The sequence below is a fragment of the Panthera leo genome, chromosome D2 (assembly GCF_018350215.1).
Source record: "Panthera leo isolate Ple1 chromosome D2, P.leo_Ple1_pat1.1, whole genome shotgun sequence".
Taxonomy (NCBI): domain Eukaryota; kingdom Metazoa; phylum Chordata; class Mammalia; order Carnivora; family Felidae; genus Panthera; species Panthera leo.
Window position 1 is genome coordinate 7122135 of NC_056689.1, and position 25887 is coordinate 7148021.

At 48.3% G+C, this 25887-nt stretch overlaps 1 protein-coding gene across 1 annotated transcript in view; it reads left to right on the plus strand.

Annotated features, from left to right (window-relative positions):
• Window positions 1-25887, plus strand: part of PAPSS2 (3'-phosphoadenosine 5'-phosphosulfate synthase 2) — a 73853-nt gene that overhangs the window by 26063 nt on the left and 21903 nt on the right. The window contains exons 2-7 of the mRNA XM_042908310.1: window positions 15302-15419; window positions 18676-18911; window positions 19625-19763; window positions 20578-20696; window positions 20832-20945; window positions 22875-22986. Of these exons, the coding sequence (XP_042764244.1) occupies window positions 15302-15419; window positions 18676-18911; window positions 19625-19763; window positions 20578-20696; window positions 20832-20945; window positions 22875-22986 (838 nt within the window). The remainder of the gene's footprint in view (window positions 1-15301; window positions 15420-18675; window positions 18912-19624; window positions 19764-20577; window positions 20697-20831; window positions 20946-22874; window positions 22987-25887) is intronic.

Sequence of the window (25887 nt, forward strand, 5' to 3'; positions counted from 1 at the left end):
TCTTTGAATATTGATAACAGTCCTGGGAGGTAGGTGCCGTTGTTGGGTCCATTTGGCAGCTGCCGGGAAACTGAGGCTTAGAGCGGCTTTCATATTTGTTATTATGATGATGATGTTATTATTATTATATTTATCATCATTATTATTAAAACAAGTTGTGCAGGTCACTTGAGCCCAAGAGCCCGTGCTGTTCACCGTCCCGGTCACTTTTCTGCCTCAGTGCCCGACTGAGCCCTGTGGGGAAGCAGTTCCTGGGTCTGATCGTCTCCTGTCCCCTTGAAAGGGTTCAGCTGTGACTCTGTGGCAGCGGGCCCGGAGACAAAATCTCTGTCACCGGGCCATGTGGACCCGTCTCTGCCTCCGGGACCAAGCTTTGTTCCGAGGAGAAGTTTGCTGCACTTAGATGAAAAGCCCTCCCACTGGTTCACCTGACATTTCTGAGTCCCCGGGAGATCCCGTGTAGGCTGGCGCTGGGCTCCTCTTTGCAAAGACCTATTGAAAAGCAGGATTGACTCTTCCGAGGAGGGGGGAGCAGGTCTGTTTTGTTAGCACACCTTTGGCTTTATAACTGTTAAGGCTTCACTTTTCACAGGTGGAATGTGAAGAGACCTGTTTGGATTGGGTTTTTTTGGGGTTTTTTTTCCCCCTCTCGTTTTTCCTGTATTGAGGAATTCTTTTTCCTGTATGGAGCCTCCTCTGGCTCTTTGTAGGAAAAGAAATACCAACTCACATTTATGTTTTTTAGAGAATTTCCACGGATGTATTTTCCTTCCTCCTGCCTCTCAAGTGACAGGACGTTCAGGTAGAGGTGGTTTAACATTGAAAAGAAAGATCAATTTCCCAGCCTTGGGTCCAGAACCAGGAAGCTGATGGGAAGTCAGTTCTTGGCATCTCCTTGGGGCGAAATGGCGGAGCACACACAGGGCCGCCCGTTGCCAAGTTCCCTCATCAGCAGGACATGACATAATCCACTCCTTCATCCCTGACCGTTTTAGAACAGGGAAGGAGGTTGCTGGATCTTTGGTGAGATGATGGCCAGAGATTCCGCACCCAGGAAGGCTCATCACTCACTTTGTTTCCTGCTCTGGAGAATAAGAAGAAACATTGGCCACCTTCAGGTCTGGACGGAAGTTTCTGTTTGTTGGTTGGTTGTGTATGTGTATAGGGATAGGTTAAAACCAAGTTTGTTCTAAAGGCCTTTTTATTCAAGTGAAATGTGCAGGCTGTCTTCCGTAGAACTTCATCCTTTTCTTCCAGACACTTCTTTCCGCTGTGGAAATCTGTGAGCCTTGTCAGCCAGGAGAGTGGCAGTTCTCCAAAAAAAAAAAAAAGAAAGAAAGAGAAGAAAAAAGGCCATTTTACTCACTGGTTGACAGAGGGGGAGAGTGTGGCCACCTAGGAATGTCTGAGTTGCTCAGTCGTGGATCCTGAGGTTGAATTCTCTTCCCCACAATGTCTCCGTATAGTCTCCCCATGCCCTGCTACACAGCCTCCCCCCTCCGCGTCCCGTTCCATCCCCCTCCCCAGCCCACGACTCTGCTCTCCACCAGTTTCCAGGTAATGTGTGAAAGCTGCATGTTCTTAATATAGGCTATCAGTCTTGCTGGAAAAAATGACCTAGACTTTGAAAAACAGTGATGTCTGAAATTTCAGAACCGGTAAAACTTTAGTCTCTTGCAATGACACATACTGTGTTCCTGCAACCCAGTTGTTTCTAGCAGCTAACAGTTTGGAAGCAGGACTTTTTTTTTTTTTTTTTTTTTTTAATTTTTGAGAGAGCGTGTGAGCAGGGGAGGGGCAGAGAGAGAGAGGGAGAGAGAATCCCAAGCAGGCTCCATACCGTCAGTGCAGAGCCTGATTCAGGGCTCAATCCCACGAACTGTGAGATCATGACCTGAACTGAGATCAGGAGTCAGACACTTAACCTACTGAGCCACCCAGGTGCCCCTAAGACCGTCTTATTTTAGATGTTCGCTGGTGAATTTACTTACTAGACCAGCGCACTCGGGTAAAGGAACTAGAATGTGAATATGCGAAAGTTTACACCCGCTTCAAAAGGAAGTGATGGTTGAATAGGAAATTGCACATCGTCTTTTCTGAACTTGATGTAATCTTTCAAATGGCCGGATTTAAAACTGCCCTAGTAGGCATAATGTCGCCTACTTTCCTTCATATACTGGTTTGTTCTAAAGTTCTAATCAAATGAATTGTGTATCCTTAAAGCCCTTATTTCTAGCAGGGTTGAACTTGATCAAGGGGAAAATGAATGTGTACTGTGTAGTCATGTATGATCTGCAGCCTTCGTGTAAAGTACAAATTGTTATGGTTCGATCTACATCGTTCTAAGGAACTTATAACTCATTATAAGCACTTTCATTTACAATGACACCAAATAAAAAGCTAATTCACATATATTTTTCCGGTACAAGAATTAGGCACGTGGGACTTCTCATAAATTCATCAAGCCTCAGGGTTGCAAAGACTTTATACTATTTACCATTGAGGTTACATATTCTCTCTTCTTCAGAGGAAAATCCTTAAGAGTGATAGAAATTTCCAAGAAACAAAAGCCCAACCACTCTTTTTTATTCAGACTTTCATTTTTTTTTTTTTTTAAAGACTGGCCAAAACAACTCTGTATTTACGTTCTTTTCTTACTTTTCTTGTCTTGCTTGATGCGGTACTCGCCTTCCGTCACGCCACTTGTGTCCAAGCTGTAGTATAACCAGAAAAATTGGAGTCCCGACTGAAAGAAAAGATTGATCGATTCCACTACACTGAAAACACTAACTCTGTGGCGAGCAACATTGTAAGCAAGTCCTAAGTCATACCGATCGCAAAGCCAGGGAGCAAAGAACCGACGGGAAGATTACTGCCAAAAGAAAGAGCTCCTATAAATCAACTAGCACAAGACCAAGAATGCAGTAAGAAGATGGGGGAGGGGTACGAAGGAAAGCTTAAAAAGTAAATGAGTAAAGGAAATACAAACAAGCCTAACGTAATACAAGGTGTGCAGCATCATTCTATTCTAAAATAGAAGTTCAAAGTAAAATCAGATTGAAATACCATTTTTTACCCATTAGATTAGAAGAAATCCGAAAGTCTTGATAACATACCCTGGTGTCAGTGCTGTCGGGAAGCTGGAACTTGTGTATCGATGGTGAATGTGTAGCTTGGTATATTTTCCAGGAGTATAAATCTTCTCTGGAAGGCAACTTAGTTATATGTATCAATATGCCCATATTGATTGACCACCTAGTGATCCTACTTCTGAGAATTCATCCCATAGGCATAGTTTCACATGGGAGAAATTAAGCACATGGTAATTCATTGCTGCATTGTTTACAGCAGTAAAACATTGGAAATGTCTATCAAAAGTTAGCCACATTATGGTATATCCATACAGTGGAACACTATGTGGGTAAAACGAATAAGAAATCTCTCTGGATGGAGGTGGAAAGATTCACCAAGATAGAGCTGATAAAGATGTGCAATAGTGTGGAAAGGAGGATGAAGCAATTAAACATTAAATACAGATTTTAAGTTTTATTTCCGTTCGCGTCAAGAAACTGACAGGATGTGGGGCACCTGGATGGCTCCGTTGGTGAAGCATCCGACTTCGGCTCAGGTCGTGATCTCACGGTCTGTGAGTTCCAGCCCCGCGTCGGGCTCTGTGCTGACAGCTCGGAGCCTGGAGCCTGCTTCCGATTCTGGTTCTCCCTCTCTCTCTGCCCCTCCCCTGCTCACACTCTGTCTCTCTCTCAAAAATAAATAAACATTAAAAAAAATTAAAAAAAAAAAAAAAAAGGAACTGACAGGACACACGAGGAATTATTAGAAGGGGTTACGTATCTTCAGAGGTGGGAAGGGAGGCAGGTAGACCTTCCTGTGTAACAGAAAGTTTGTGAGTCATGTGGATATTACTTATTCACAGTTCAGTATTAAAGGTGAAGAATGGTGTGGTGCATGGACCCAAGAGACAGCTTGGACTTTAGGGGGAAATTCTGGGGTTCAGACTGACGGGTGCTTAGAAGATGGAGGTAGAGGGTGTGCGAGGTGAGGGGTGAAAAGATGAAACTGTCACAGCAGAGGGCCACCCACTGAGCCGTGTCAGAGCTGCTGGGTAAGAGTCAACCCAGGTGAGCAAAGGTGGTTTCTAAGAAGTCTTAGAATCAACAGCTGGGGCCAGAGGCTCCAGGAGAATGGGCCATGTGCCCGGGAGTGGATCTGGGGTAGAAATGCCCCAGTCATTTCTAGGAACCAGATCTAAGTCAATAGGAGTAGAGGTTTCAGGAATAAAGATTATGAAATATGCAAAACATGTGTTTTCTAGATCCTGGACTTCTCCTCTGGAGGGGAAAAAATGGCTTCTTATAGGCAGCCTGTTTCCGCTCTTGGGTTTTGTCAACCAGCCCCAGGCACGTCTTTGTGAGGAAGCCGTGGTAACGACTCGTTTGCACCCTGTGTCTAATGACTAAACTGAGTGTGTAAGATCCTCGAAGATTGTTCAGTTTGGAATAAGAAGACTTGGACTTGAGATTCTGTGTGACCGTGGGTCAAACGGTTGACCTCTTGGAACCTTAGCTTTGCTGTCTGTGAAATGGGCATGATGGGGCATGCCCTACTCTGCTGTTTTGTGAGGCTTTAGAAACTCTAAGTTTCGGTAAGGGACTGACCACTGAGATATCTTTTTAATTTTTATTAAAATTTTTTTAAATGTTTATTTATATTTGAGAGAGAGACACACCCAGAATGCGAGTGGGGGAGGGGCAGAGAGAGAGAGAGGGAGACACAGAATCCGAAGCGGGCTCCAGGCTCTGAGCCGTCAGCACAGAGCCCCATGTGAGGCTCGAACTCCCAAGCGGTTGAGATCATGACCTGCGCGGAAGTCGGACGCTTACCCGACTGAGCCACCCAGGCGCCCCCTGAGATATTTTTGTATACGCTTGAGTCAGGGGGGCCCCGTGCTGTGTGCTCTGCGCGGAGTTAGAAATGCAGGGCACGAAGAGCTTTTACAGCTGGAGAATAAGGGAGAACGCCCCTGAATTTTGAGGGAGATGGTTACGTTTCTTTCTGTACTACATGTTCCATGGCAGGGGAGGACTGAGCAGAGAGAATCCCTTGGGCTGTCTGGATAATTTTAGCTATGATCGGTCACTTAATTATTGTTGTATTATAATTATTAGTAATAATAACTATTTTAATTATCATTAACAACAAGCGTAGCTGACATTCAGGGAGGGCTTAGCTATTGGTCAGGCCCTACTGTTTTATGTCCATTTTCTCATCTAATCCTTGTGACAGCTCAGTTAGGCAGAGACTGTTACGCAGGCGATTTTCCAGGGATAGGAATGAAGAGGTTAAGGAATTTGCAAGAGGCGTGCAGCTGGCAGGTCGGAGAGCCGGGGGGGACCCCAGTCGCTGCCCGTGCCACCCATGTTTTCAGCTTTAGACCATGCTGCTGTTTGAAGGGAACATGCGTCCAGTCTGGGGAGGAGAGGGTGGGGGCCGGCGCTTCTGTTCATATGTACGTCGGTTTTTAATTGATATTGTTGAGTTCATCTGCCAGGGCTGATAAGTATGGCTTAGCCCCGGATCTGTAACTCTGCCAAGATTTTGAAAAGATTTTTACCCCTCCTGTCACCAGTGCCCCTGCATTGGCTGCCATATTCTTCCAAGAGTAGTTCAGCATCAGGCCCTCTACCTGTGCCCGTAATACGCATTAGAATTAAGGGCGCCTGGGCGGCTCAGTCGGTTATGCGTCCGACTTCGGATCAGGTCATGATCTCGAGGTTTGGGAGTTCGAGCCCCACATCGGGCTCTGTGCTGACAGCTCGGAGCCTGGAGCCTGCTTTGAATTCTGTGTCTTCCTCTACCCCTCCCCCACTCACACTCTGTCTCTCTCAAAAATAAAAATAATAAAAACAGTTAAAAAAAATGGATCACCTTTAAAAAAAAATTGAATAACAAACCTTATCTTATGGACTGTCACGGGCGTGACAAATTAGTTTCACTGAAAATACTTAATATTCATTTCAGTAAATTTTAATTTCTTTTAATGTTTATTTATTTTTGAAAGACATAGAGACAGAGCACGTGCGGGGGGAGGGGCAGAGAGTGAGGGAGACACAGAATCCAAAGCAGGTCCGGGCTCCGAGCTGTCAGCACAGAGCCCGACGCGGGACTAGAACCAGGAGATCATGACCTGAGTCGGACGTTTAACCGACTCAGCCACCCAGGCGCCCCTCATTCAGTAAATCTTAAACTCCTTCAATAGGCCAGACACATGGATTCCAGGACAAATGTGGGTGCAGACTGGACCGAACTCCTAATCTGGGGAAGCAGACAGAGCTGTCGGTTAATAACCATAATTAACATCAATTCTCTTACATCAGCTAGCGTTCTGACATTTGCCTGTACTTCCCAAACAAACAAACAAACAAACAAACAAGCCAGTTTCTCGGGCCTTACCCCACAGCGGGCCGAATCGCAGTCTCTTGGGGTTGGTCTCGGGAATCTGTATTTTTAACATACACCCCTCAGAGTTCTGCAGTTAAGTTTGGGAAGCGAGATACGGGTAGAAGCAGGATACTGTGGGATCCGAGGGAGAAGCTCAACCCGTCTCTGGGTGGGAAGACGAGCCAGAGGCTCATAGCAACGTTGAACCCATACCTGCAGGAGTGAGGGAGCGTCGGGAATGTAGAGAACAGGACGTTACAAGGAGGGAGAATGTGGGTGAAAGCACAAAGCAAAAAAAAAAAAAGGATGGTTTGTTTTGGATGGGTGCCTTGGTGTAAAGGCCAAGAAAGGCGGCAGGTAATGCTGAAAAAGGTGGTCATGACCCCCGTGTGAGGTCTGTGGACTTCAAAGAAGCCAAGAGACTTTATTTTAATGTTTATTTCTGAGAGAGAGAGAGAAAGTGTGAGCAGGGGAGGGGCGGAGAGAGAGGGAGAGAGAACATCCCGAGCAGGCTCCACACTGTCAGCACACAGCCTGATGAGGGGCTTGAACTCTCCAAGCGCGGGAGCATGACCCGAGCCGAAATCAAGATCAGACGCTTAACTAACAGAGCCACCTGGACACCCCAAAGCCAAACGATTTTAAGCGAGAGAATTTTACTCTTGGTAAAGGAGGGGACCGACCCGATGTGGGGGGAGAGGCAGGGAGTTGCGTCTGAAGGCCGTCCGGGACGTTCTCATGAGCAGTTAGCTAACTGACAACAGCGGGGTGGCTTGGAGGGTATTTCTTCGCTAAGATGGACAGCACTTACGGATAAATTGTGGTTTTTTTGTTTTAAGAGGGAAGGGACAGTAGGGTGGCCGGGCTTAGCTAACGGGGAGAAGTAAGGTCATTGCATGTGGCAAAGGAGCGGGGTGGCGGGGGGGGGGGGGGTTGATGACAGGAGATGGATCCTGCCTTGATCCTGCTGCGTTTCAGAGGCCCTGGGGGACTGCATGTCCTGGGCATTTGGGCGTCTGAAGATGGAGATTTGGAGCCCACAGCGGAACGACAGTAGACAATGCCCTACCTTGCAGAGAGCCACTCAGGGTGCACGGGGGAAGGCAGAAGGCTGGCTAGGGGGGATGAGGACAGTTTTGGCACTGGAAGCCGCTGTTACAAACACTTTACGTGCAGCTGTTTGTTTATTTATTTATTTATTTAAAAAATGTTTGATGTTTATTTCCGAAAGAGAGAGAGAGAGAGCACAAGTGGGGGCGGGACAGAGAGAGAGGGAGCCACAGAATCCGAAGCAGGCTCCAGGCTCCGAGCTGTCAGCACAGAGCCCCATGCGGGGCTCGAACTCGCCAAACCGTGAGATCATGAGCTGAGCCAAAGTCGGACGCTCGACCGACTGGGCCACCCAGGCGCCCCCATGCGGCAGTTTCTTGAATCTGTCTGAATCTCCCGGTGGGCATCAAAGTCATATGGCAATGGGTTAGAGTCCTAGAATCCTAATAATAATAATAATAATGCCAGTGAGCTACAAGAAAGGAGTTCATCTGGCTCTTTCACAACCGCTCTTGGCTTTGCTCCTCCTCACTGAAGTAGGTGCCTCGCTGGGTGCACTCGTGATGGTTGATGGAGACACTGTGCCTTCCGATCTCAGTTTTGGCCCCCGAGTTCTCGTCATCGAATCATCAAAAAATTACCACAGTACTATACGTTTCAAAGGAAGACTTGAGCTGGGCAGGATGATTGTGTTTATCTCAGAGCATGATGAGTTTAGTGACCTTTCTTATCCTTAGGTATCGGCCTCACCCTGCACATAGGACAGTCAGTGTGGCAGGGGAAGTTTTAATTTACCTGTGTTCGAGCACAGAGTGAGCGAGGTTCGCACGTGCGGGCATCTTGATACGAACTCTTCAGAATGGTGATTTCAGGCTATTTCAGGCTGAGGAACTCTTTTAGTTGACGATGATACACATTTTAGTTTGGCAATCTTTGCGTTATTTGTTTTGCAGTTGTGGTGGAAAAACAGTGGCAGAATCCGTGAGAGGTAGTGCTTAGGAAGTATGTGGCCCGTTTAACTTATTCAAGAAATGCCTTCAATTGATGTCCAGTTTAATATTTTACCGGATTCAGGCGATGGTGTGGATTTCAGCACTAACTGGAATGCATTGGGTCCCATCAGCTGCAATGAGTCTCCGGAGATATGGGAGACTCACTAGAAACCCCAAGTGCAAACTGTTTCACACTTGGGGCAGATTTGATGCAGATTTCAAAGAATGGACGAGAGATTGCTTAAGGATATCCGCTTCAGTCCATCAGCCAATGGAATATTTGTCAAACTTCTATTATTCATCCAACAAATATTTACTGAGCACTTAGTGAAGCCTAGGTACTGCACATTTGCTACCTCCTTTTTATCCTTGCAGCAGTTAGCAAGAATTGTAACCCCACAATTTTGCAAGAGTTAGAGAAGTCAGGCTTAGCTTGTTCAAGGTGCGAGGGGAGCCAGAATTTGACCCGAGTCTGAACTGGCCAGCCTTAAAATCCATATCATTTCCTCCTAGCTGGTCCTTGTCAGGAATATAAGATACATAAGCCATAGCTTCCCACACTTAGGGTTGACAGTGAAGTCTAAAACAGAAGACTTAAGTCTCTAAGCGTGTAAAGCATTAGGTCTGCGTGCAGAACATCCAAGGGCGCCTGGGTGGCTCAGTCAGTTAAGTGTCCGACTTCGGCTCAGGTCATGATCTTGCAGTTCGTGAGTTCGAGCCCCGTGTCGGGATCTGTGCTGACAACTCAGAACCTGGAGCCTGAGTCATCAGATTCTGTGTCTCCCTCTTTCTCTGCCCCTCCCTCCCCTGCTCATGCTCTGTCTCTCCCTGTCTCTCAAAAATAAATAAATGTAAAAAAAAAAAACAAAACAACATTTTAAAAGATTTTACTCTACAAAGTACAGAAAAAAGAACAAGATACGCATTTTAACAGTGAGTGAGGTCATTGTCCAGAGTATAGTAAATTACGAGGGAGAGAGATGACTATGCAAATGTCATTTGTAACTTACGTAGAAATGCATATTCTTACTAGTAACTAATCTAGGAGGAAAAAAATAAAATTGCAAACACAGCACATGAGTTGGGTTATGTAGAAACAAGTATACGGCAGTCTGGTGGTTTTGTCTTTCTGGAATGAATTGGCAGTCCATAGTGAGACCTAGGAAATGGTTCATGGCCTTTAATACTCAACCATTTCATTCTGAGTTAGACGTCCCAAGGAAATAACCTGAAAGGGAAGAAATATAAATACACATTGATAATTATAAAACATTTGAAGGTCTTCATATTGAGAATGCCCACAAAGCGAGATGTTTATTTATTTATTTTGTTACTTATTTTATTTTGAGAGAGAGGAGAGAGCGAGAGCGAGCAGGGGAGGGGCAGAGGAAGAGGGAGAGAATCCTAAGCAGGCTCCGTGCTGACCAGCTGAGTCCCACGACCCCGGGATCATGACCTGAGCTGAAATCAAGATCGGATGCTCAACCGGCCGAGCCACGCGGGCGCCCAGGGAAAGAGTTTTCGAGTATTTACACTTTTGTGTGCTGTCAAAAGCCCGAATGTGCGTCATCTCCTGTAGTCTCCAGTGATGAAGCTGTGACACAGAAGTCACCCGGCGGGAACAGGGAACGGCGGGAACAGGGAACGTGGGGTTCTGTGTAGGCAGAAGGGGGACCTGGCCTTGGTGGGGAAGGGCGGGCGCGCCTGGAACACTTTCCACCACAGGGACGCCCAGCGGCAGGCAGGACCGGCGCAGAGTTGTCCTTAGGACGGGAGGTGGCTGTGTTCGCGCCATGTGGGAGGCGGGAGGGTGCAGGAGAAATTCCAATCCACTTGACCATCTTCTAGTGAAAGCGTTTCGCAAAAGTCCAAACGGCCTGGGAGCGCAGGGAAACCCCTGTCTGACCCACCGGCTCCCGCGTCCTGGTTCCTCTGGCTCTGAACCTTTCACGACACCCGGCTTGGATTCGGATGCCCTGCCCGGCCCTTTCCCCTTTCTCCTAGTCACGCAAAGTCAAGGCTGAGGCTGGGTCCTCCCCTCTCTGCGCCACCCGGCGCCAGAGTCAGAGCGACGGACCTGGGGCTGCGACCCTGGGCTGTGGGACAAGGTCCTTGCACTAGCAGGGCTGAGGCTGCCCTGGGGCAAAGGCCATCCTGGGCGGGAAACTGAGGACTGAGCGGGGAGCCGACACCCTGGTCACTGATGAGTGGACTGAGGTGTGTGTTTACTGGCTGGACCTTGGGTCAAGGGTAATAATAATCACAACAGCAACAACAACAGCATAGTGTCGTGCACCGGGCTGTGGAGTGTTTGCTGGCTGGACCTTGGGTCAAAGATAGTAATAATCACAACAGCAACAACAACAACATAGGGTCACGCACCGAGGTGTGGAGTGTTTGCTGGCTGCACCTTGGGTCAAAGATAATAATAATCACAACAGCAACAACAACAACATAAGGTCACACACCGAGGTGTGGAGTGTTTGCTGGCTGGACCTTGGGTCAAAGATAATAATAATCACAACAGCAACAACAACAACATAGGGTGTTTGTGTTTAACTCTTTGCCCCATTCGAAGTCCTGTCCTGCCTCACCTCCCCAGACCAGCCTTAGCGTGGACCCCAGTCCCCAGGTCGCTTCTGAGTCTGGCTGATTTAGACAAACAACCATGAGTTCTCCAGACTAGATTAAATGCCACCCGGGCCACATAAGATTCACTGTCTTCCTGTGTGTCCTGTATTTTCTTTGATACTTTATGTAGAGAATCATTTTATGTAATCCTTTCAGCAACCTTGTGAGGAAACTTCTCGGCCCCATTTTACAGAGCAGCTGGTGGAGGTTCCGTGATGTTATTAACGTACCCAGAGTCCCAGAGCAAGGAAGGCTACGAAGCAGGTTTCAAACCCAGGTTTGCTGGACTCCAAACCCCATACTCACCCTACCCCTGTTAATGCTTCAGGGAGCCTTTCTGGGCCAGTGACTGGAAAAAGGGAGGGCTTTTTGCCACATTTTTCTTAGGGACCCAGAACAGAAATATGCCACCGACGTTATGGTTTCTGCTAAGAAGCAGTGCTCAATGAGGTGCTGAGGCTCTCTGTTGATACACGCAGGGAAGCAAACATTTTTTTTTTTCTTTACCGTGTGTTTTGTCTTCCATAGAGAGCATTCTTTTTCTGACAGCCCCTTTCTTTCCAAAGTTTAGAACAGCAGCATATGCTCGCTAGAAGAGAGTAAAGGTTTCAGCAAAGCAAAGTTTTTGGCTGCCCCGCCCCTTTGCAGTTCAAATATCATTCCAAACATCTGTTTCTATTCTGTTTGCCTTTTGGAGAAAATCAAGGGAAGATATAAATAAGAAGCAAAAATGCTTTCCTGAAGCAAAAAGCCCAGTACCTGGCCATCTGAAAAGATTTTGTTTGTTGAGACATTGCTGGAATGATAGAACACTTGTACAAACATCAATGATTAAGATTCAGCTAATAAAAAACCCCGAAAAGTCAGAGGTGAACTATTAAACACTACAGTGGGAGCTTTTTTCCCCCAGTGGATTCTGAACTGTTTTTGAAAACCAAGCACTTGGTGGGAACACAATTTACAAGATGGTAACAAAGTTTCCACAGATGAAGAAAGTGTAGAGTTTATTCTGGATCTCCACCTGTGGCGAGAAAAAAAAAAAAAAAAAAACAAAACAGCCCAAAGAGAGCAAAAGAACATCTTTGTGGACAAATTCAGCTCTGGTGGGTGTTCGTGCGTACAGGTGGGTGGCCATCCCTTAAGTCAAGGGTGTTGTGATTAGGATCAGAGCCCTTTTTTAATAAAGGCAACAGTGTGGAACAATAGAATTCCGTCATCTGAGTCTTGACATCTGAGTCTTGTTACATATTTTCTTCTTTGCTTCCTTTTTTTTTTTTTATGGCTCTTTTTGTGTGTGTGGTAAAATTTACACGTAATGAAATGTCCATCTTAAGTAAATATTCCGGGAGGGCCAGCCGATGCACCTGTGTACTTCAAACCCTTGCCAAGACTTCCGACACTGCTCTCCCCTGGGGAAAGCTGCCGTTCTGACTTGGGGTGTGTGTGTGTGTGTGTGTGTGTGTGTGTGTGTGTGTGTGTCCTGTTTTCCCGTTGATGGATACTCGGCTCTTTGCGGTTTTTGTCCAAATGAAGTTGTACGTGTCTTTCTGTGGATACGTTTTCTCTCGAGTCCGTGCCTGTGAAACGTTTTCTCTGGAGTCATTGCGTACCAACGCAATTGCTGAGTGGTACTGGAGGTTAATGTTTAGTTTTACAAGGCACCTGCCGGACGTGTTTCCGGGATGGCCGTCCCACCTGACACCCTCCACTATTAACATGAGAGCGATGTCCTTGGTGCCATTCGATGTTAGCAATGGCGTCTCATTTGGGTCGCAGTTGGGATTCTCTCGTGACCCGTGACATCGAGCACTTCAGTACTCTCTGGCCGTTTGTGTGTCTTTGTGAACTGAGTGTTCAGATCTTCAAAGAGGATACCCATGTATGTATGAGACCCTCCAGCTCTCCGGGGTGTGGGGCCCCACTTCATCTCTTCCGTCTATATTTCTCCCCAAAATGATGCCATCCTGCTTTGTTTAGTATCCTATTCCCGGTGCCTAGGATGGCCCCTGGCACAGAATAGGAGCTCATTTAAATAAATATTTGCTGAAAGAATCAATGAATGAACAGATGAACTGACTTTTGGATCTGATATCCAGACACGGTTTCCTTGACTGAATGGCAGTGATTAACCAGGAAACAGAGAGAAAAGGAAATTTTAATGTTCTCCTTGAGCTATAAAGTACTCTTGGCACGAAGGTCTCAGGATACCTTCAGGGGATTTGCTCGCCCGAGGGGAACAGATGCTAGAATATCTCACGAATGAATCTCATTTGACCTCATTTATGAACCGTCTCGTGCTTCTTGGGTTCTGACTGGGTTTGCTTGAAAGATGATCAGAGCCTCTAGCCCCAGAGGGTTTATGTGACTTAAACCAGATTCCACTGTGCCTTCGGGACCTAGCTGTTGGTTCCCTCTGACACTGAAAATGCCTGTCTCCTACCGGACTGCCCCTTTGCTGGGTTCCATGCCTCCCTGGCGGGGCCCCGCCCACTGATGTATGCTGCGTTTCTGAGCCCCCAAGGGCCAGCAGGGGGCTGGCTCTTTCCCCTTGGTCTCCAAGCCATTTCCCTGGTCCTAACCCAGCTGGCTCCAGCCTCTCCTGATGGGGGTAGACACCCGGTAATCATCAGCAGCGTCCATTGTCGCGGAGAACTTGACCATGTATAGAGTATGTTCATACCCATGATCTCATACAAGGTCCCAAACAGTCCTAGCTGTATTCCTCTTTGTTGTTGTTTTTTTTTTTTTTTTCCCCAAATGAGGTGCCATAAAGAAGTAATTTAATTTGCTCCAGAGTATAAAATTGCCCACATGTGGCCCCGAGTTTTCTCTGGGACTTGCTCGAAGAATATCAGTAACCACCATATGGGTTCCCCCCTACCCACTGCCCTAGGATCACTTGTTGTTTAGGAAATGTCCACCCCAGACTGTACTTACTGGCTCATGTTACCATTTTTATTCATCAGAGTGTAGGATCAGGATCAGATAATCCGTGCCCGTACTGGCTGATTTTATTACGGCCCAAATAAAGACACTGGAGATTTGAATTTGCCTCCAAGACTCATAACTGGCACATTTCTGCTTCTGCGGGGCTTTTTGAAAGATTAGAAAGTTCACACGCTGACCCTTGGGAAAGTAGAAGCAGAGGGTAGTGCTTGTGAAAAGCAGCCTCGGGCGCTGGGACTATAGTCTGAGTCTGCAGGGAGCGAGCTGGGTGTTGCTGTCTCAGCGCTTTACTCTGTGATCGTGATGGGGCTTCTTCCTGGCTCCGTAGAGAGAGGGGCTCAGTGAGCCCCTTCCTAGCACTTCCCCGGGGGCTGGGTTATCTGGGTTGTTTTCCACTGACATCCATAGCATTTGGTGAGAATAGGCACTTACAGAGACAAAGGCTTTCCCCTAACCATTATCTAAAGGTGCACATGAAAAAAATTAGAGAGAGAGAGATAAAGAGAGCATTTGAGAGGGGGGAGGGGGCAGACAGAGGGAGAGAGAGAGAGAGAGAGAGAGAGAGAGAGAGAGAGAGAATCCCAAGCAGGCCCCACTGTGTCAGCACTGAGCCCAGTGAGGGGCTGGAACTCACGAACTGTGAGATCACGATCTGAGCCGAAATCAAAGTCGGGCGCTTAACTGACTGAGCCACCCAGGCTCCCCTAAAGGTGCACACTTTTATTTTTATTTTTTATTTATTTATTTATTTAAAAAAATTTTTTTTAACGTTTATTTATTTTTGAGACAGAGAGAGACAGAGCATGAATGGGGGAGGGTCAGAGAGAGGGAGGTACAGAATCCGAAACAGGCTCCAGGCTCCGAGCCGTCAGCACAGAGCCCGACGCGGGGCTCGAACTCACGCACCGCGAGATCGTGACCTGAGCCGAAGTCGGCCGCTCAACCGACCGAGCCACCCAGGCGCCCCAAGGTGCACACTTTTAAATGTCACGGAACCAGAACTTTTACAGTGTGTCAGTAATTGTTTTATTCAAGTGACGCTTTCAACGGGTCGTGGGGTGTATTCTAAAGGCAGCGTCTTTCTCTAAATTAGTAGAATTAATACGTGTCTAAGTTTCGGTTAGGGATGACCCTTAACGTCCTCGGTTATTTAATTTTGTAGTTTTTGTATACGTAGTGTATTATTTTCCTCACACGCTACTGGGCTTGGTCTTACTTTGCAGGAGAGCCAGCAGAAGTCCACCAACGTCGTCTATCAGGCCCACCACGTGAGCCGGAACAAGAGAGGCCAGGTGGTCGGGACACGGGGCGGATTCCGAGGGTGCACCGTGTGGCTGACGGGTATGTTGCGTTGATAGATACGGATGCATTTTGTCAATTGAACACTGGTGCGTGATACGCAATTTTAAGGAACTTCGTGTCATATATTGCACGTATCACGTGTCTGTTGTAACACGGGAATGCGGCCGGCAACAGTGTGAAAAGCCTGGGCCTTAGCCCTCCCTCTGCCATCAGGGGGAGGAAGGCCTCCATTAAGGCACTGAGCTTCTTTTGGTTCACGTCCTCTCTGGCAGGAAAGAAAGGGACAGGTTGATGATGATGGCGTTGCTTTCAGCTAGCTCTAAAGCATCCTTGTGCCCAAACACATTTACTGGCAGATTCCTTATTTGACAACAAGCATTTGGCTGTCTGTGAAGTTTTGGATGTTTAGAGATGTTCTTTATCGTTTTCTGATGTGTTAACATGGTGGGGAATGTTTCGCTTCAAAAAAAAGAGTAAGGTTCTGCATAAGAAGGAAAACCAGTGAACCTTCATTAGGCTGACGATTGCCCCTTGCAAATAGAAATAACTCAGTCCCGCGGAGGTGACCAAACGAATCTCCCTTTTCCTATGTTTTTTGAAAAAACGTTTTTTTAACTTTTATTTATTATTGAGACACAGAGAGACACAGAGCATGAATTGGGGAGAGTCAGAGACACAGAATCCGAAGGAGCCTCCAGGCTCTGAGCTGTCAGCACAGAGCCCGACGCGGGGCTCGAACTCACGGGCCGCGAGATCGTGACCTGAGCCGAAGTCGGCCGCCTAACCGACTGAGCCACCCAGGCAGCCCCCTTTTTCTGTGTTTTTATAGTCTCAGAATGTCAAAGCTGCAGGTTAGTGACAGAACAGGAATTAGTCCTGGGCTGTCACCTTATACTCTGAGTACAAGGCGCAGGATGTGGATCCCTGGGAGAAGGCCAGCGTAGCCCGGACTCAAAAGGAAGTACCACGCACCCGGTATTTCAAAGAGACGCAAAGATGTTTGCCCAGGTTCTGAGATCAACAGATGAGTTCCTCTCTGCTCACAGATGCGGATTCATTCCAACCCGAAGGGAACTCTCAAGAATATGGCGGGCAGGACCCGCCTTACCCCTTCCCTTGCCGTTGAGTCTTTCCTGTTCCTGTCTCTATCAGCCTCATTCTTTCCCAAGTTTTTCCCCGGTGCACTTGCCTTTGGCTTCCTGGTTTCATCCCTCCGTGGCACAGCACGTTTTGCCAGCTGGCAGGGTGAGGATAGACAGCGGAGCAGGAGCTCGCTATAATCCGAACGGCGCTGTTCACCTGTCACGATTCCTGGAATCGCCCCCCAACTGCATCTCAGGGACACGCTGGGCAGCAGTAGACAAAACACGGCTCTGTGTTCCAGACGCTTCCCTCTTCTTACGTGTTTGCCTTCACCTGTTCAGTTTTTGTCCCGGGACATACACGCAGGGTCCGCGTTATCGAACGTGGAATGGCCTTAAAACCAAAAAGAGAACAGGTAGAAGAGGGAAGAAAAACCCAAAACCCTAAAGCATGCACTTCCCCTGTCTTTTTCTTACTCTTAAAAAAAGACATCTTTCCCCGATTTATTCCATGTTCTTAGGCTGCCAAGATAGGCTACTGACCGGGCAGACCAAGAGAAACCAAGTATGTCGAATCCAGAGACTTGGTTTGGAGCCCCAGCTGCACTTACATTAACTGTGTGACTTGGGACAAGGCAGCCAACCCGGCCAAACCTTGGTTTCTTATTTGTGAAGTGAGAATCAGCACAGGACCGGCCTCCCGGGGACGGGGGTAGGAATAAAAGAAATAAAGCACGTAGGCACTGGGCCCGGTGCCTGGCCTGTAGTAAAGCTCTTGGGAAGTGTGATTCATGTTACCTCAGTGCATTAAAATAAATACACCAACAACCCGGTTTAATACAGTCACTGTGATTTAGCTCTTAGCTTTGAGACCCGAAGCAAAATCGAAGGGAATTTCTATTATTTCTCTCCTTTTCCGACGTGAGAGAACATGCCAGAGATTTGGGAGTCCTGCTTCTCCTACCCCACACCAGACACACTTCTAAGAGGAATTTATCACCTGTGTCCCTATTCGAATGAAACTGAGTCACACACTAATATAATAGTGCCTTCAGCAGTGATTTACGAAGATGCTGGTGCCTTCCTCATGGAGCCATTTCTACTCCTGATTCTCCGTGAAGGCGAAGGGCCTGATTGGAAAACATAACTAAACCTCAGAAACTGATTGTTTACTTTTGTATATCACCTTTCTTTCCCAGTCTTTTTTTTTTTTAAGCTTATTTTTTTTAGTAATCTCTATACCCAACGTGGGGCTTGAACTCACGACCCTGAGATCAAGAGTCACATGTCCCTCTGCCTGAGCCAGCCAGGCGCCCCTCTTTCCAAGTCTTTATTCCTCTCTGTCTTTGACCCCTGCTTTTCTCTTACTTTTTTTTGTCCTTTCTCTCCTTCCCCCTGCCATCTTCTTTGTGTTAAGCCCTTGTCCTTCTTTTCTCCCCCTGTAACTTTTCCTCTCCCACACCCGGCTGGCTGCCCGACCGTGGCTTGGTGCTATGCTGCATTTTCGGATTTAGAGATCTTTAGGACAACTGGAATTTTGGAGTGCTACATTTCCAGGGCAGTTGAGGTTGTGAGCTCTTAAGTAATTTTGGGCAGTCAGCTTTGTCTTTCTCCTCACGACTTCCCTCATAGAGAAACTATAAAGTGTGGCGTCTCCGTCATTGTGCCTCGAAACCGGGGGAAGAGGCACGTGGCAACTCAGTTCTCGCGTGAAGACTCCAGGCACCTGACCGTGCATCGGTCTCCTGGCTCAGGACTGTCTTCCTGTTTCGAGAGTCGTTTTGGAAAACATCTTGAAGCCAGAGGGGTCTGTCGTCCAAAATGGTTATCAGCCTCTGCGGGAGAGGTGGGCCTCCCGCTCTCCGTGACTGGCTGTCCCCTCCACCCCAGGTGATTCCTGTCGGGAGGGGCCTCGAGATATTCTGATTCTTTTTTTTTTTTTTTTCTCAAGAGAAGCCAGGATCTGGATTTGCACGCACAGTGTTCTGATCTTGCAAATACCCTTCAGGCAAAATAGGACACACCAAGAACCACGTGTAACCCCCCCGGGCCCCCCAACTTAGGAACCCCACTTGCTATGAAATGCTGTAATTCTAACACGGAACAGCCGGCTATTTCAACAAGGAAGTGCAAATACTTGACTCGTAGCAAACTGTGCTTTTTTCCTCGATTTTTGTGGTATTGATTTGAGATCAACTGGTTGAAATGAACAGGTCTCTCCGGTGCTGGAAAAACGACAATAAGTTTTGCTCTGGAAGAGTACCTTGTGTCCCACGGCATCCCGTGCTACTCCCTCGATGGGGACAATGTCCGTCACGGCCTGAACAAAAACCTCGGATTCTCTCCCGGGGACAGAGAGGAAAACATCCGCCGAATCGCCGAGGTGGCCAAGCTGTTCGCTGACGCTGGTCTGGTCTGTATTACCAGCTTCATTTCTCCGTTCACGAAGGTAAGATGATGTGGCCCTTCCCCCCCCCCCCGCCCCCCGCCCCGTCCCATCCCCCCAGCTCCCCCCCGCCCCCGATGCCAGTGCTTCTGAACCTCCGGAGAGAGGAGTCAGGTGGAGGGGAGGGCACCAGCGAATGTTGTCTTTTCAATTTCCCCCACTCTTTCTTCTCTTGCTCCCCCATTTCCTGTTTCATATTGGTTATGTAAAGAGAGTTCCTTCATTTCCAGATGCCGGGCCACCGGCTGACATAAACCCTTCCGCACTCAGCACCGTGAGGGACATCTGGCCGCAGTTGAAAGGAAGAAAAAGTTAAACAAAAAAAGTCAAAGCCTCTCTAATCTCATTTCTCCAAAAAGTCCGAATGCTTATGGTTTGCTGAAGAAAACGGGCAGTTCAGTGGGGGCCTGGGTGGCTCAGTCCGTTAAGCGCCCGACTTCGGTTCAGGTCACGATCTTGCGGTCTGTGGGTCGGAGCCCCGCATCGGGCTCTGCGCTGACAGCTCGGAGCCTGCTTGGGATCCTCTGTCTCCCTCTCTCTCTCTGCCCCTCCTCCCCTCGTGCTACCTCTGTCTCTCTCAAAATAAATAAACAAACTTAAAAAAAAAAACCTCAAAAAAACCCCAACAACTATCAAGTGCCAGAGCCCACACCGTTTTGTGAGGGAGCTTTCCATGGCCAAAGCTCTGCTTACCCTCTCCAATGTGTTTTCTCCAGGACCGTGAGAACGCCCGCAAGATCCACGAATCGGCAGGACTGCCGTTCTTTGAAATATTTGTTGACGCGCCTCTAAACATCTGCGAAAGTAGAGATGTCAAAGGTCTCTACAAGCGGGCCCGAGCTGGCGAGATCAAAGGTAGGGGAGCCAGCGCTGTGGCCCGTGCGTAAGTTACTTCTGCCGCTGAGCCTTGGCAGTCTGTCCCCACAAACCCGTCTGAGGTTTCAAAACCCATTTTCCAAAATTGCATTAGCACACCCAACTTTTTGTCAAACCACAGTATGTTAAAAAATTGTTTTTTTAATGTTATTTTTGAGAGAGAGGGAGAGACAGAGCGTGAGCGGGGGAGGGGCAGAAAGCGAGGGGGACACAGAATCCGAAGCGGGCTCCAGGCCCCGAGCTGTTGGCACAGAGCCCGACGCGGGGCTCGAACCCATGACCCGTGAGATCATGGCCTGAGCCGAAGTCGGACACTTAACCGACTCAGCCACCCAGGCGCCCCCAAAGCACAATATATTCACGATGTCCCCGGGCTAATTAAAAGGTGGGCTTGTATTTTCCAAGAACTATCACCTCGGTCGTGAGTAGTAAAGTTCACGGAACTGAAATGGGTTTGTGCACATGAGTGTGTGTCTAGAGGGGATGGCTTTAGACTTTTCTCTTCTGCTTGTCTTCCTTTTAGATTCTAATCAGCTCCAGAGGGCTTGGACCTCCCCAAATTTTGTTGATAATTTGGGGCTTTCTATGTGGAAAATACAGCTGTGTGTGTGTGTGTGTGTGTGTGCATGCATACATATTTTATCCTTGGCTAAAGGTCAAGGGTGGCCGATGACCTTCTCTGTTAGAATCTAAATCCTCAGCTTAACGCATGATTCTGACCCATGTTATGCCTTGTTGTTTAAAAAGACTGTTCTGTTGGTGCTGATGTGATCTTCACCCTTGTGCCCGGCAGGGTTCACAGGTATTGATTCCGATTACGAGAAACCCGAAACTCCCGAGCTTGTGCTCAAAACCAACTTGTCTCCAGTGAGTGACTGTGTCCAGCAGGTGGTGGAGCTCCTGCAGGAGCAGGTGGGTGGCCCGGCCGTCTTTCCTTCTTTCTCTTTTTTTCTGAAGTTGAACCAAATCACAGAAGATCATTTATTTACCAAGGCATCCTTCTTACCGTTTTCATTTCAAATTGTTACCAATTCCGCTTCATTGCAGAACATCGTACCCCACACTATAATGAAAGGCATCCACGAACTCTTTGTGCCAGAGAACAAACTCGACCAAGTCCGAGCTGAGGCCGAAGCTCTCCCTTCGTTAGCAATTACCAAGGTAAGACAGACAGTGCAGACTGACCGCAGCAGAACCAGGCGTAATGGCCGTCGTTATAGTCCATTAGTCTATTTGCAATCACTCTTAATAATGAGGACGGAATGGGGGCGCCTGGGGGGCTCAGTCGGTTAAGCGTCCGACTTCGGCCCGGGTCATGATCTCATGGTTCGTGAGTTCGAGCCCCGCGTCGGTCTCTGTGCTGACAGCTGGGAGCCTGGAGCCCGCTTCGGATTCTGTGTCTCCCTCTCTCGCTCTGCCCTTCCCTGGTTGATGCTCTGTCTCTGTCTATCTCTCTCTCAGAAAATAAATGTTTAAAAAAAATAGGGGCACCCAGGTGGCTCAGTTGGTTAAGCATCCAACTTTGACTCAGGTCCTGATCTCATGGTTTGTACTTTGACTCGGGTCATGATCTCATGGTTTGTGGGTTCAAGCCCCACATCGGGCTCGGTGCTGACAGCTGGGAGCCTGGAGCCCGCTTCGGATTCTGTGTCTCCCTCGCTTTCTCCCCCTTCCCCACTCATGCTCTGTTTCTCTCTCTTCTCTGTCTCTCTCAAAAATAAACATTAAAATTTTTTTTTAATAATAAGGAAGGTATGGGTGAGGGAGGTACAATGTCCATAAAGAAAAACACTTCATTTTTTTTTTTAAAACCTCTTCTTCAAGAGATTAAAAAAAAAAATTTCCCATGAAGAGCTGCCCCAGGGCCCTGGTCGATGCCACAGACAGGGAACGTAGCTTCTGGTATGCACAGGGCAGCGTGACATGAGTGTTGTTGTATCTTCAGTTATGCAAAAGTGCAGGCATCGGGCAGTATTGATTGGTTGGCAACTGCTGAGAAAATAGTTTTTTCAGAATGCCAGTGTTCTTTGGGGCAGTCGAGAAGGAATTTGGAGAAAACCAGTCACCCCGTGATCTAAAGTCACAGGAATCTTTTTCTACTCTGCAAATCCTACTTTTTCCTAACGAGGCAGAGTCCAGCCTCAGTGGAGGGTGTAGACTGCTTCGGTCACATTGAATTTACTGCCCGGCACAGGGAAATACCACCTCGGCAAACTGTACTACACGCGTCTGCCTTCCTATGGGTCAGTACCAGTCGGTCCATAGCAGGCGATCACATCTTCACTGGTACCTTTTTGTTATCCTTGAAAACCCCGGACGGTTTTGAAAGAGGCACAGTAAGTTGGGAACCTGTTTCCGCTCACTTGTTCTCTATGAAGTCGTGAAAAATTTATAAGCAGAACCCCCTGGCCCCACAAAGTAAATTCTGAGGCCTCCAGCGCTCCAGAAAAATGTTATTATGTATTGCTGTACGTAATTATAATTGCGGTGTGGAATGATAGTTTCAATAACAACATGGGCCGCAGGGTACAGCAGAGCTTCAAATAACCTAATAATTAATTTTTTGGCCCTAGGGTCGGCAGGAAAGGGCATCCGAGCAATGACGCATGATTAGGGTTTTAAAGGATGAGTAAGGTTTCTCCATGAGCCCAAGGGGCCAGGGCTTGCAGGGCTCTCAGTATCACGCTAAGAATTTGGGACTTTTAGAGTCAATGATTTGGCAATTTCAGTCGACTAACTAGTACATGTGGTGAAAGCGTGTGGCCATCCCAGAATTTTCTGTAGGAAAAAAGGAAAAGAGATTGAACGGTGAATGTTCACACAGCTGCACACCCTCGGGAAATCTGCAGCCTGAGGCGGTCAAAGAGGTCGCCTCCATTTGAAATCTTTTCCCTACACTCCAGTAGGAAAGTTTTAGACTCAAACTTAATCTGACCCCTGGATCATGGGTCAGCATAAAAGTGGGAAGACTGAAAACAGAAAAACTTTTGCCTTTTTCTCCTGACAGCTGAGTAAGAAAGGGCTTGCCCGGGGCCAGATGGCTGAGAAACGAGCTTCTGGAAATGTTCACCTGTTTCTTGTGTTTTGCAGCTGGATCTGCAGTGGGTCCAAGTTTTGAGCGAAGGCTGGGCCACTCCCCTCAAAGGGTTCATGCGAGAGAAGGAATACCTACAGGCTGTTCACTTTGACACCCTGCTGGATGGTACGGGCTCTCCCTGTTTGTTTCTCACTCTTCGTTATTATAGAAAAAAAATCTTTCTCGGAAATCTTCACAGGATCAAGGAACGTTCATTCTTAGTGTTAATTCTCGGGTCGCACATCTTAACCGTGGAGAAACATTTAGATCATGTATGGTGGGTCTAATTCTATCATGCGTAAATTCCATTTTTAGGACTTTTTTCATGATCCTTGAGGGATTAGTGATTATTTGAATCTAAGGGTCTGAAAAAGGAAGGTTTTACTTGCACGCAAAGCCGAGAGAAGGTGAAGTGTTTCACCGCACTTGTGCTGGTGTTTAGAATCGAGTCGGGAGCACCGTTGCCGGCCGCTGGGACCCCCCTGGGGCAGCCAGGGAGAAGCTAGCCCAGGGTCCTGATGTGCAGGGTGCCCCTCAGCTCCCGGACTGCCGGGTCACATGTTATCGCAGCAGCTGCATTCCTCGGTGGATGAAAGTGTCACTGTTCATGCCCTTCCACAAGATCAACGCGGTGGCTTCCTCCTAACCCTCACAGGGAGCATTAAGTCAGCCTTCTGGGCACAGGCTGAATGACTTTAGAGAACTGACTGGTCCAGGTCGGAAGCACGTGTTATTCAGAAAACTTCCGGCCCCTTCCGTGATCATTTCCTTCCCAGAACTGCCTGTACTTGTCAAATGGAACTTGTCTGTTTCAAGACTCTCCGCCCCCCCACCCCCCCACCAGGAATGGCTGCTAAGTGGGAGGGGCTGGGAAAGCCCCCCGGGATTTATAACACTAAGCAGGGCTCCCAGACCTTTTCGGAAGAAACATCAAATCAGATGTTCTTTCTTGACAAACGATGCTGACGTTCTGAGCGTGTGACTCTGCCTAGGGAATGGGGCAGAAAGGCAGAATCAGAACTCCGAGAAGGCTCTGGTCAAAGTAGACCCTCCCCTCTTATTCCCCTGTTGGGCCTGAGAAAGTGCCATCGCCCGAGACCTTCATTCCTCAGATACGGTAACATTCCCAAATACGATTGCTCTCCTTGTAGCCTGCCTTTACAACAACAATAGTAACGTGCGTCTGTAGGCTTTCCCCGTCTCCAGGGCATACTCTCGGGCCTTATTTAACTTGATCTTCATGAAAGTCCTGGAAGACGGGCAACGATGCTCGCCCCCTTGGCAGATGAGGAAGCGGATCTCGGGCAAAGTGCTTTGCTAGAGTTCATGCCCCTCGTCCAGGACCAGAGACCAGAACCTCCCGACTTCTGGCCCAGAGCGATTTCATACCAGGCTGTTCTCCTGGCGTCCTTTCCGATAGAAGTTAGAAGGCCAGGACGTCTGACGTTTACCTCGATGTCTTAATTGCGACACATGCCGAACACAGGCCGTGTCAAGTAAACGTCACGGGGCCCAGCAGCCAAACGCGGACGAGAAGAGGTTGACCACAAGCACCCCGACCACCGTTGTGGCTCGGAGACTGGCAAACCGCAGTGTAAGTGAGGGCTTAATTCCAGACACGGCGCTGTCACCTTTTGACGGGTACTTGTTCCGGAAAGAAAAATACAAGGGCGGTGGGCGCAGGTGCAGAAGTCAGCGTTGGTGGAAATTCGGGGTCCTTCACCCTGGGGTCTAGGACTTCGTCGTGGGGGGCACAGAAACCATCCTAGGATAGGCCCCAATCATTTGTGGTTTAAGGGGGGGGGCGGAAGGGGCATTTTCCTGGGTTGAGAGTTCCTAGCTTTTGGTAGATTCTTAAAGGAGTCTGAACAGCGAATGCTGTAATAATCCATCTGGAGAATTTAGGCAAATCTCGCTCCCTCCTTCACACAACATTTCAATGTCAGTTTATGGTGTTCTTCAATTGGTCAAACACCTCGATTTTCTCCTTATTCGGTCCTCACCACCATGAGGTAGACGAAGCCCTTACCGCGGCCCTCCCTGCTCATGCCGTCACGTGTCCCCCCCCCCCCCCCCCCCAAAGCCTACCAGTACGGAGACATGAGTGAGGCCACTTTGCCATCGATACTGGGGTCCCACGAGCTCCCGATTCCTACCTGCTGCCGCAGAAACCCCAGTCCTCCCCCCAAACCCACAAGCAAGCATCTGCGGGAGTTCTCCAGGGTATGTTTCGTATGGTCACGAGTCAGGCCACAGCCACGTGGATCCGTGTGGTTGTTGCACCCACAGAGGTACGGGTCCCACCAGCTCACTCCAGCCACTAAAGCCCCTGTGCCCACAGGGCACAGACTCTCTCGAGTGGGAAGGAAAATGTTCCCTTCCTCCGGGCTGCCCTCAGTCAAGGACTCTCCAGTGCACTGCTTGAGTCCCAGGGTGTTAGAGAGTTGGGTGAAACCTCTTGGGATGAGTACACATGCCTTTATGGTCCTCTGGTTGCCAGTCAGCAGGAGTCCGGATCACATGCCATGCTGCTTCTTGACCCTTACCCCTTCCCACCTGTAGGGCCTGTTTCTGGGACTCTTTGCAAGACTCCTTCCACCCCCCGCCCCCCCGTCCCCGTGGGGATTTTCTGCTGGCTCTACCGTCTACCCCGGAGTCAACCACAGTCCCACTGGACACGGGTCTGCAACCCCAATTGTAGTTACGATTCAAAAGTGCCCCCCACCCGAGAAGCCTCCTCGACTCCTATGTAAACTGATTAATAAAAACAGACACCAGGGAAATAGAGGCGGGACATCACAGTGGGAAGAGTGCGAGCTTTGGATCCACACTGCGTTCATAGGCTAGTGATTTGCTAGGAACCTGGGGCAAATTAGTTACCTCTTTGGCCCCAGCTCCCTCATGTGTGGATGCTAATAACCGTACCTACCACGTTGGGATGCTGAAAGTTTAAGGAACGACCGGTCCACGAGTAAATGTTCCATATATGAACAGACCCCCACTGCATACAATGAAAAGACCCTGAAA